Consider the following 13,009-nt stretch of genomic DNA (forward strand, 5'->3'; position numbering starts at 1 on the left):
AACATTTGTTTTTGATTTTTTATTGAACATTTTACGACCACCAATTTTAACCTGCTGATTCCTTCAATTAAAATACATATGACTGAAAATGGTAACGCAGTGATTGGATTAAGGAATATATCTAGTATATAAGCAATGATGGTGGTGTAGAATTACATCTATACAATACCCATATTCTTAATGCAAATATTTAAAAACTTTTTACTAATGGCCGACCTTTTTCTTCTTGCCAATAGGTTTGATTCAAAAATGCATTTTCAAATGTAATTCATTTTTCAGGTGTTTCGTTTCTTCTTTTTTTTTTGTGAAATATCGAGATTATTTATTACAAACTTTGGGAAAATCTATTAAATTTCTAAAGCTGACTTAAAATTAGTATTGAATACATTTACAAAAAAAACAAGGTTTTCATTCTTTTTTTAAAGAAAAAAATATTATAACTTCAGTGTTACACAATCTAGTTGTAAAAAAATTGATTACTTCTTATGATTTGTTATCTTTCTTTTCGTTTTAAACCAAAAACTTATAACAATCTTAAATTAAATTTATTATAATTAATAATAGGTAATTTTTTTTATTTTTTACATGATATATAATTTAAAAGAAAAAAAAAAGAGTAAAGAAAAATCTTTATTGTTGTGAAAATGATTTTTGGATTTCCTTTTTGTTTTTAGTGTTTAACTTCAGTTGTATTTTCATTCAAGTGGTCATTAATTATAAAAGATAGATATATAGTTAAGGTTTGATTTCAAAATATTGTTTTAGAGGAAAGGGAGAGGGGAGTAGATGGAGGGAGAAGGAAGGTATATAACAAATTAATACATATTCCAGTCTATGTATAAAAGTAAATGATTTCAACATTTCTCTTGGTGTAATTGCAAAGGGAAATCTATATAATATTCATATGAACTGTCTGTATTTGGACATTGTTGTATATTTACTCTTTATGTGGGTGAAAGTGTATTTTTAATAAAAAATGTGTACAGATATAAAAAATGAAAGAATATTAATAATGCGACAGCATTATGATTTTTGGAAGTTTCAATTTTTTTTTTTTTTTTTTTTTGAAAGAAAGAAAAATGTTTTTGTTTTTTAATCGAAATATACATTTGAGCCAAAATGTGAAAGTGTTATGGATAATTGTCAAAAATATCTTTAGAAATATATTTTTGACAATTATTCAAATATATTTATTTAATTATATAGTTTAATGCCAAGAAAGCCCTTAAGGTGAGAATAAATAAGACGGCATTTGACTGGCCTAAGTCTTCGGCTGGCTTCTTCGTAGAGGAACAAAACAAAGACATAGAAGTATAAAGTATACAGTTTTCTATAAATGTGGTTGTTACATTAACATGGCCCTGTCATGAGCTGTTATTCTAGATAGTATAGACACACACCATCTGCTCAGAAGTCATTTTGTCTGGTCCTTTTAAGTCTTTAAACAAAGTAGTCTTAAGTTGACTTATTGTGGGAATACATAAGTCATTGGTTGGTTTCTTCAGAAATGAACAAATAAGCCTGGGGCCAAAATCAAACTAAGTCAACCTAAAACTCCTTTGTTCATCTACGGAGACACCAGCCGATGATATAAGTCAGCCAGATAAGGGCTTTATGTATTTCCACCCTTAGTTCGATTTTTTGCCTTACGGTCCTTTGTTCTTTTCCGAAGGAGCCAGTCGATGACCTAAGCCAGACAAAAAACCCTTTTATGTATTCTTATCTTTAGCTTTAAAAATCGGAAAGAAAAATTTAAGATTTACATTTTTCTTTCATGTGGCAACAAATGTACATAAATTCAAATTTCGAATGCTGAGTTTAGGAATTTTGTATTTAAATTTTATGGCTCTAAAAATGTGTATGTTTTCCTGGCGCAATAGAAGCATTATATTAGACCTTCCATATATAAAATTTTTAAGGATTCAAATACAACAAAATACTTGATCGAAGACCTCCTTTCAGAGGACTTACAGAATTGCAAATATTCTTAGGGTTTTCTTTTTACAAAAAATATTTTTAGGTTTTCCAGATGAAAATAATCCTCTTAACATACAACATATTAAAAGTAAATATACAAACAATATCAACTTAATCGAATTGAATGGGTTTTGAATATTATATGGATTCCCAAATTATTACATTACTTGGTAGTGTTGGTAGATTTTCAAAAAAGAGGCTTTATAAAATTAATAAAAAAAAATATATAGTATGTATATATATGAAAGTGAAATTAAATTATAATTTAAGTAGTTCCGTTGGCTTTTCCATACATGAATAAAATTTCATTTCGTTTCTTTTTTTTTTTTTGTCATACCAAAAACAATCACATCCTAATGGCGGGAAAACATATCAGAAAATGTTTTCTTGCTTGGTATTGTGGCGATTTCGAAGAAATTCATTTTGGAAAATATTCACTTTTCGCATTCTTATCTTTTCAAGTTACAAGTATGATCAGTAATAATAGTAATATAATAAATATATTTATGTATGTAAGTATGTATTTATATATTATTATTATGTAAGTATAGTACAAAGTATCATCATTGTCATTGTGAATTTCAATGATTTTTTTTTCATTTAGCATCAAATATCGTTTAACTTATCTTCATCATTTCTTGACTTTTTTTTCCTTTTTTAGTTCATATTAAATAAGTTATTATTGTTCCGTTTATCTTCTTTTTCTTCATATATGTATGTATGTATATAACTGATTTTTGACACTTAATTCCATAAATATGTATGTAAGTATGTATAATTTTTTCAATGTTTTTTAGGTGTATAAATGTGTTTGAGGGCGAATTTTCATTATTAAGTATTTTTTTATTGTTTGTTGCTGCTTGGTTGGTTGGTTTGTTTGTTGTTGCCTTTTTTGTAGAATTTCTATTACACATTTATTTGCATAGTTGGTTTCTTTCGCTTACCTATATTAAATTGGGCTTACAATAGTTTACTTATATCATATTTGATTTTGTTGTTATTTGCTGTTGTGTTTTCTTGTGTGTGTGTTTTTTTTTTTTAATTTTGTAACAAAAGGACATTCAGTTTCTATCTCTTATCATTATTATCAGCTTCCCTTAGAGTTTTCGTCCTTGACTCTCTACTCTCAGTTTGTGGACTCGGGGATTTATGGTGACACATATGGTGGGGGTTTACGATATGATGGTGTTGCCGGTGATTTCCCTCTGGCCTCGCGACCACCCACCACAACAGCTGGCGGTGGCACATATTCATCACAATCATTATCACCTAAAATTAAACTTTATTACTTTAATGATTTTTACAACAACTACTACTACGTGCAAAATGAGGGATGGGTGTGGGGTTCAATGGCGTAATGGCAACTAGAAATAACTTACCATTCATATTTGAGGTATTGTAGGAGGGTGGTAATAATGGCGGCTTTTCATTCTTTAAGATAATAGGACTCTTGTTACCAATTTCAGGTTTCTCATCGAGTTCATCCTGGAAGATGACAGGTATACCTTTGGTACGGAAGGATTTACGTTCTTCTTCGTCACCTGAAAATTAAAAGGAAGGAAGAATTAGATATAGAAATCATTCAATTTTGTTTGAGATTTTAGAAAAAAAAAAACTATTTTTTTACATAAAAAAAGTTAGAAAATATTAGTCGGTTTTTTCCGACAGATGTATACCCTCAGCGAATGTTCGATTATTTAATTATATTTGACTTTTCAAATTGTTGAATATATGGAGAAGGTTCCGAAGGAATAGGCCAATATTTTCCATTTCGTATCGGACCTAAATAAAGATGATATAAATATTGCGACGTGCCAGTTTTGGGCTATATTGACTACTTCCATCACTTTATACGAGGTATGTGATAATTTTTAGAAAATGTTAAAAGTGTGCGTGAGGTGCCACAAATAGTTTGATTCATTTTCACACTTCATCTAAAACAGATAAAAATATCGGTATGTGCAAAATTACAAGAAGATCGAACTTTTATCTCCGATTTATGCGAAATCATAATTTCTATATTTATCCCAGGATTTTGGTTGAGAGAAATATTTAGATGGGGCAAGTTGTAAAGAATCGCTGACTTGTTTCGCAAGTTATGACAGATAAAAGTGTTGAAAAGTGTGACCACTGTTGTGGGTGAGGTACCAGAAGAAGATCGCAAATATATATCAACTTCGCAACATGTCTTGTGTTAGCAAAAATGTTTGTCAGTGTGCGATTTGAAGAGAATTGAATGCTTATTTCACTTTCTTTGAGCTTGTTTGTTTATCAAAAGCTTGAACCCTATGTGGGGGAGGTACCAGAAGAAATGGTCCGATCTCTACCACCTTTATAACAGATCTAGAGTTGATGAAAATATTCAGATGTACAAAGTCAGAGTGGAATCGGATGTTTATTTCGCGATTTTATGAGTGGACCGATATTATCCATTTTACACCTGACATAGAACTGATGAAAATATTAAGACATGCAAAGTTGGCACAATCAAATTTATAACGCACCCAAGTATTAAATGTGCGTCATTGAAAAATGTATAGTCCCTTGGAACTATTTTTTGTGGTTCTTTGAGAATAATATGTAAGTAAATCTTGGAATTAATTTAAAAACTTACCCAATTCCATTTTACCGCTCTTGCGTCTTCTGCGATGCAGACAACAGGCAATAATCGATGCTATTAGAATCATTGTAACAATAATGATTGCTGGCAGGATAATGGTGTAGAGATAATCATCGGAGAACGTTGACTTCAGCAATGGTTCATCGGTCTTTGTGGGCACATACTCACGATGGATGACATTTGTTTGATCTGAAAATAGAAAATAAGACACATTTCATTCGGAGACAATCAAAATGTTTACACTCCCTCAACTAACCATTACAAGCCAAAGGATATATTTGAATATTTGTAATATTCAACTCTGATCCCAATATCTTTCTCACACGATCCCGCATAGCACCATCCTGTTGATAGACACTGCGCACCGATTCGATTTCTTCTTCGGGACAACGATTGTGTGACCTGTACAACGTGGTATTGTAGAAACTTATCGCTGTACTGTCGGTGTCATGTATTGGATTCACTGAACGAATTTGAATATTTTGCGCCGAGGCATCACCGAACAATTGGGCAATACGCTCAACAAATTTACGCTGCAAATCGGCATGGAAATTTTCGTGTTTAACACCCAAGAATGCCTTGTAGTAGACACTGAATTCCTTTTTGGGAGCGGGATTGACCAGAACAACCAAAGCATCGGTGGCCGTTAAGCCAGCTGTGTCCTCAGCCTCCAACATGTACTCTTCGGAACCAACATCAGCCGCCTTGGGTATGCCATAGAATTCCTCATTTTTCGAATCGAATTGCAGCCAATGTGTGGGACTGAGCTCTTTGTGATCCTTGGTCTTAAGGCTAAGTGTAATTTTACCATCATCAAAGAATGTATCACTGGGCACTTTGTAGACCAACAAATGACCGGCTGTGGCCACAACACGATCCACCTGGTTACGTGGTACTGGTGGTGAGTTCTTTACGCTAATTGTGGGTGCCTTGGCCTTGGCTACGGATTTCTGGCAGGGACCAATCAATTGGCCTGTAATCGATTTTATACCCAATGTAGGATATACCAAATCACTAAGGCGATTGGCATCCAAGCGTTTCACCAAATTATTCAATTCTGTTTCGGGACATTCACTGGTCGGTAGGGTTTCATTCAAATACACCAATGTGGCAATGGAGGGATCCTGGGAATTGGCACGAATTTCACGCACTACAATAGAGCTGGTGTTTTCATCACCCAGGGTTGTGGCAATTGCTGAAAAGACAAGATGGAGGTAAGTAAACGATTTCTGTACGATTCAATTGAGAATATCCTTACCTTTGATGAGTTTCATTTGCCAGTCAATGTAGTGCATGTTCTTTTCGTTTATTTTGACGGCAATATTGACCTCATGATTGACAGTCCTAACACCACGATGTTGTTGCACGGAAATTTCAAAAGTCTCCACAACTGATTCATTACCGGAGTCGGTGGCTGTGAGACGATATTGCCATTTCGATACCGAATCATCCAAAGGTCTTTAAAGAAAGAAAAACGGGAATTGCAATTATTGATTTACATACCAATTGAAAGAGGCAGAGATTGTTTTACTTTTATTGGATTCTTATTAAAAAATAAATACCCCTTCTAGGTGTATCTAAAACTGCTAAAACTTTAGAATCGTGTTGTACATTGTCTTTAAAAGTCAGCGTTAAACGGTGTTCGTTAGGAAAAATATCCCTAGAAATGTTTCCAAAATAAATGGAAGAATAAAGTATTGATAACACCTGAAAAAGGAGTCTTAAAAATCAATATTTAAGGACCAAAAGTTCTCCAAATATTTTTTTAAATTCTAAAGACCGGCGGCTATAGTTGTCCTTAAATATATGGTCGTTAAAAAAAATCCTTGGAAATGTAAAGCGACCAAGTTAAAAGTGGCAGTAGTCCTTGAAAAAATCGTACTAAAAATGCATGTTTAGGTAGCTGACAGACTTTGAAACAAATGTTCTTAAAATCAAAGTTTACGGAGCTGATATCCTTAAGTATTCACATTTAGGGAGCCGATATTCCTTGAAATAAATGTTCCTAAAAAATAGACATTTATTTTTGAACAAAATATTTGTCTAGGATGCCGAAAGTCCTCGTCTTAAAAATTCACGTTTAGGAAGCCGATAATCCTTGAACAATGCCTTTGTAAAGGGAACCGATATTCTAAAATATCTACGTATAGAGAACCGATAAATATTCTTAAAAATTCAATTTTTTTTTTGGGGGGGTGGGTCGATAGTCTTTGAAATAAGACTTTGTCTAGCGTGCTTATAGTTCTTGAAGACATATTCTTAAAAATCGACATTTAGGAAGCCAATAGACCTTAAAAAAATATTCTTAAAAAAAACATGTTTGGGTAGCTGATAGACCCTGAAACAAATATTCTTAATCAAAGTTTAAGGAGCTGGTAATTTTAAGCATTCACGATAAGAGAGCAGATATTCTTTGAAACAAATATTCCTAAAAACACACGTTTAGAGAGTCGATATATGTGCTTTAAAATCTTCGTTTGGGAAGCTGTTAGTCCTTGAACAATTTTTTTCTAGGATGCAGAAGCCCTTGTTTTAAAATGTCCCAGAAATTTTCTTCAAAATTCTTGTTAGGAAGCCGATACTCCTTGAACAAAATATTCTTAAAAATCAACGTTTAATTAACCGATAAATATTGTAAAAATCAATCTCAGGAGGGTCGATAGTTCTTGAAATAAGACTTTATCTAGGGGGCCTATAGTTCTTTTTTTTATTAAAAATCGACATTTAGTAAGCCAATAGTCCTTGAAAAACATTTTTAAAAATCCACGTTTAGACAGCCGATAAATAGAAATCCACTTTTAAGGAGCTGGTAGTCCTTGCAAAATTATATCCTTAAAATCCCATAGTCCTTTTAGGGAGCTGATAGTGCTTGAAAAAAACATTTTTCAAAACCCATGTTTAAGAAGCTCACCTTGAGCAATTATTTTTAAATATCCACGTTTAGGGAGATGTTGTTCCTGAAAATGTATTCTTAGCTAATAAAGAAAGACCAAAAGTCGGAAAGGGCCGACTGCATGATACCCTACACCACTATGGATATTTAGTAGAGCTACTCGTAACAAACGTTATATTGGGAAGTAATGTGAAGTAGATCATACCAACTACGAACCTTTTTTGAATGCGGTTTATGACTTTAGAGCATTTATAATTTGGAATCAGGAGGAACTAAGGCATGGGAGATATATTCTACTCAGAATCGATTTCCACTAAATTTGTAGATACTGGTGTCTGAACCAATTTTCACCAAAATCTATCCCATTTGAGCTTTTGATTCAAACGTGAGTAAACGTGAAATTGGATGAAGATACATATGACAGCTATATCCTAATCTAAAGCGATCTCTATAAAGTTAATCAGAGGGACTTAAATCACCAAACAATGTTACGCTACACTGCTCCAGAACATGGAATATTGGTGACTATTTATTTGACCAATAATCGGTTGGTGACTTTGGCACAACGTGAAATTCGTAGCAGATTTTCTGGCCGGCACAATAAAAGATGATGCCAGGCGTGTCAGACTCCGGAGTATCTGTTCTGCAGAGAATATTGCTGCTGCAGCCATGCGTCGTTGACATCGACCAGACGACGTGCCACGCGGGTAAAAGTCGACGTTCTTTACAGCGAATTTTGGTACAAGATTTGCAGATGTTTCCGTACAAAGTCCAGATGGTGCATCAGCTGTTTAGCTTCTGACCACCAATACGCTCAAGCCATCCTTAATCACGACCAAGAAGAAGATGATTTTCTATCTTATCGGGTACAGAAATGAGTAAAACTTCCCGGGAGCCTAATCTCCCGTTCTGACGATTTGCATTGGCCAGCAAGATCGCCAGATTGAACCGCTCCAGACTTCTTTTTGTGGGGCTTTTTGAAGGGACGGATTTATGTCAACAAGCCACAGACCCTTTTAGCTCTTAAAGACAATATCCGTCAAGAATATGAGGACCTATCGCCGGAAGTTTTGCCAAATTGATGGAAAATGTTACAAAAAAGTATCGGTCGGTTTTCCGACAGATCGCCAGATTGAACCGCTCCAGATTTCTTTTTGTGGGGTTTTTTGAAGGGGCGGATTTATATCAACAAGCCACAGACCCTTTCAGCTCTTAAAGACAATATCCGTCAAGAATATGAGGACCTATCGCCGGAAGTTTTGGCCAAAGTAATGGAAAATGTTACAAAAAAAAGTATCGGTCGGTTTTCCGACAAATGTATACCCTCAGCCAATGTTTGATTATTTAAAATATTTTGACTTCTGTAATGATTATTCAAATGTTTAATCCCTTTATGCAATGGGCCAATTTTGGCCATTTCGTATGGGATATGATACAAATATTGCGACGTGCTAGGTTGGACTGTGTTGTGTTTATTTAAATATTGGGATGTTCAAAATCTTCAATTGAATCAGATGCCAATTTTGCTTTTTATGAGCTACATGGATATTCAAAATCTTCACAACGGATCTTTTGTTAGTGGAAATAATGGGATGTGTGAAATATAAAAAGAACCTGATGGGGGAGGTACCAGAAAAAATGGTCCAATCTCTACCGTTTTTTTAACAGATCCTGTGTCGATAGAAATATTCGGATGTGGCAAATCAAAATGGAATCCGATGTTGTAATTATTTAAAAGTTTGACCCTTTGTGAAGGTGGTACCAGAAGGAGTGGATCGATATTGTCCATTTTCGCACCAGGTCTAGCACTGATGCAAATATTAGGATTTGAAAATTTGGAGCAAATTCGGATTAACCAACCATCTTAACAACAGATCTTGGGTTTATAAAAATATTGGGATGTGAAAGACAATCGGACTCATACATTACATTTTATAGGTGTTGTAATTATTCAAAATTTTGGCCCTTGTGGGGGAGGTACTTAATGGAGTGGACCTATAATATTGTCCATTTTCGCACCAGAAATAGCACTAATGCAAATATTAGGATTTGAACATTTGGAGCAAATTCGGATTAACCAACCATCTTAACAACAGATCTTGGGTTTATAAAAATATTGGGATGTGAAAGACAATCGGACTCATACATTACATTTTATAGGTGTTGTAATTATTCAAAATTTTGGCCCTTGTGGGGGAGGTACTTAATGGAGTGGACCTATAATATTGTCCATTTTCGCACCAGATCTAGCACTGATGCAAATATTAGGATTTGAACATTTGGAGCAAATTCGGATTAAGGGTTCTCTTTCTGGGCAAATTTTTTTTGAAAATCTCGAGCTATTGTTGTAATTATTCATAATTTTGGCCCTCTGTGGGGGAGGTACTTGATGGAGTGGACCTATATTGTCAATTTTTGCACCTGATCTAGCTTTAACGCAAATATTAGGATTTGCAAAGTTGGAGCAAAATCGGCTTACCATTTCTCTTTCTGTACAAAAAATAATTTTTTTTAAAATTTCGACCTTTTGTTGGGGAGGTACTAGAAGGAGTGGACCGATATTGCCCATCTCCGCTAGATCGACTCCAAATGTTCTGAAACGGATTTGGTCCAAGCACATTTTGACCTATCAAATTGTACATACCCTCTGTAGCCATATGGCTGAGGGTATAAAAACAGGGATAGATGGACGCATGTGTATACAACGACTCAGAGTGTGATTCTAATTCGTTTCCTTCTGCATGATACAAACAAATGCACATAGACATAATACCCTGTACCACTGTTTGACGCAGGCTATAAAAATTCAACTCGAAGAAGATAAAAGAGATAAGGATAAGAACTCTATGGAGATAAAACCCACGTTTCTAGGGATCTTATAGCCCTCAAAATACATTATTCAAAGTCCACCTTTAAGGAGCTAAAATTTCTTGCAAAAGACATAAAGATGGATAAGAAACCAATTTATATTCTATTAAATTCCACTTACAATCCATAAACCTCCTTTGTTTCGGCATTGAATTGTAACCAAGAATTCGATTTCAGCTCCCGGCCCTCTTTATCGGTTAATTCCAAACGTAAATTGGTCATATCCTCGGCATCATAGAAGGTATCTTCGGGAATGGCAAATTTGAAGGATTTGCCCGAAGTGACAGCCAATTTTTGGAGACGTGATTTAATCATGGGCGGTGTGTTCTCGACTATGGGTTCAATATCCTCAGGGATAGCCGATGTGGTTGAGGGCAATTCTGGGGTAGTTGAGAGTGATGGTGAAGATGACGTTTGTGTGGTCGTTTGACTGGGTGGATTTGTCGAGGAGGCAAAGAAAATTGAATCTTCAGCGGGTGTTGTTGAAGAGGCCTACAAAATGAGAAAATTTGCCGATTATTTTGAAATTTTAAAAATATTTTAACACAAAACTCACCGATTTACTTGAGCTCAACTCCTGTTCCTCCTCCGGTTTCAAAGTGGTATCATAATAAACATCCTAGAGTTGGGAATGAAAAAAAAAAAAAATTGAAATATATTAATAAGAAATTGCCTGTTCAATTGCTGTTTCGGAATTCAAGAGATCATGCTTAAAAATTGAGAAAAAAATTCGTATTCAATTCAATGCTGAAAATACTGTAATAAAAAAGAGATTATTTGCATAGAATTCGGGGCTGGGCTGGGCTCAGGGGGGAAAGAATATTTGGTAGTTCGTTTGGTGGTTGGAAAACAGTGATACAAGTTTTAAAGAGAGAAAACAAATAGGTGGGGTGAGTTCGATTTGTTTTGAGTTAGGAAAAATAAGCATGCACAAATTAGCCAACACATATACCCATTTAATAAATATTATTACAAAAGATTTTTTGTTTTTGATTTTCTTTTTTACAAATAACAGACAAAAAACAAAAACATTTGCAAACAACCAAAATAACAAAAAGTTATGATTACCAAGTGTAGAGTGCAAAACAAAATTTTACGAAAATTAGAAAAAAAAGTTTTACCAAAACGAAAAATATGTAAAAATATAAAAAATTATTAGAAAACAATATTTTTTAAAGCAGTTTTCATTTACACCATTTCCAAGGGGAATTACTTTATACTTTCATTATATTATTTTTTGTTTTGATTTTTTCGACCTTTCTTCTGTATTTATGACAATTTTGAGTTTTGGCAAAAATTTCCGTTTTATTTTATTTTTCGATGAATTTTAATAAAATAATCAAAATGTAACAAATAAAATTTTATTTGATTTTAATTCTGTAACTCATTTGTAAAGATTGGAATATTTTTCAAACCTATATTTCATAATTTAAAATAAATATTATTATACCATACCACCATTAGTATTGAGGGTATATTAAGTTTGTCATTTCGTTTGTAACACCTCGAAATATACATTTTAGACCCCACAAAGTATATATATTCTTGATCAATATAAAAGTCTATGTCGATTAAGGGATATCCGCCCACCTGTCCGTCTGTTAAAATTACTCTAGCTTTCGAACGATATGAAGTAGGTTGATAAAATTTTACTCAAATGTGTATTATTTCTGCAGGACTTTTGGTATTGAAAATGGGTGATGTAGGTCCTCCTCCTCCATATAATAGTACCACCCTTTTTTCGTTATTTCGGTGATTTAGGCGACATTATTCACCGGAAATGTTTCAAATTTGGTATTAGAAGTTCGTAATGGGTACCACCACCTATGTCAGAAAATTGTCTGTGCAGGTCCACGTCTTCGTATAGCCCCCATATAAAGTGACCTCCCTTTTTCGGTATTTTGGTGATTTAAGCGACATTATTCACAATAATTATTTCAAATTTGGTATTTGAAGTTCGTAATGGGTACTACAGCCTATGATAGAAAATTGTCTGTGCAGGTCCACGGTTTCGTATAGCCCCATATAACGGTACCTCCCGATATTCGGTATTTTGATGTTTTTAGCGACATTATTCACCGGAATTGCTTCAAATTTTCTATTTGAATTTCGTAATGGATGCTACAGCCTATGACAGAAAATTGTTTGTGTAAGTCCACGTCTTCATATAACAACGGCACCTCCCGATTTTCGGAATTTTGATGATTTTAGCTACATTATTCACCGAATTTTTTATTCAAGTTTCGCATTTGAATATTGTAATGGTTTATGACAAAAGTTGCCTATGCAGGTCCACGTCGTCGTGTACACCCTAATATAAGGGCTACATTCGGTATTTTTAAGAATTTAACAGAATTTTAAACGGATTTTATTTTTTTGAAAATTGTCAAATCGTTCCAAATGGTGGTTGGTATTCAAAAATTCCTATGCAGGTCCACGTCGTCGGTTAGACGCTAATATAACGGCTATATTCGGTATTTTTAAGATTTTAACAGAATTTTTAACGGATTTTATTATTTTTTTTTTTTTTTAAATTTGCCAAAATTGTTCCAAATGGTAGAGGGTATTCAAAAATCGGTCCGGTCGAACTTACAGCTTTTTTACTTGTTTTTACATTTGTCTTACGGTTTTAAATATTGCGATTTTCTGTT

General features: G+C 33.8%; 1 protein-coding gene across 7 annotated transcripts in view; it reads right to left on the minus strand.

The window, feature by feature from the left end:
- Positions 1-267: 267 nt before the first annotated feature.
- Positions 268-13,009, minus strand: part of LOC101889778 (uncharacterized) — a 322,816-nt gene continuing 310,074 nt past the window's right edge. For 6 of the 7 annotated variants that reach the window (XM_059119919.1, XM_059119920.1, XM_059119921.1 and 3 more), the window contains 7 exons: positions 10,915-10,977; positions 10,480-10,850; positions 5,856-6,055; positions 4,854-5,792; positions 4,592-4,786; positions 3,357-3,518; positions 268-3,246 (listed from right to left, as the gene is read on the minus strand). In XM_059119919.1, the coding sequence (XP_058975902.1) occupies positions 3,125-3,246; positions 3,357-3,518; positions 4,592-4,786; positions 4,854-5,792; positions 5,856-6,055; positions 10,480-10,850; positions 10,915-10,977 (2,052 nt within the window). In that variant the 3' untranslated portion in view covers positions 268-3,124. Of the gene's footprint in view, positions 3,258-3,356; positions 3,519-4,591; positions 4,787-4,853; positions 5,793-5,855; positions 6,056-10,479; positions 10,851-10,914; positions 10,978-13,009 lie in introns of all 7 variants that reach the window. The other variant, XM_059119923.1, reaches the window with a different exon arrangement.

Source organism: Musca domestica, unplaced genomic scaffold (assembly GCF_030504385.1).
Source record: "Musca domestica strain aabys unplaced genomic scaffold, Musca_domestica.polishedcontigs.V.1.1 16, whole genome shotgun sequence".
NCBI lineage: Eukaryota > Metazoa > Arthropoda > Insecta > Diptera > Muscidae > Musca > Musca domestica.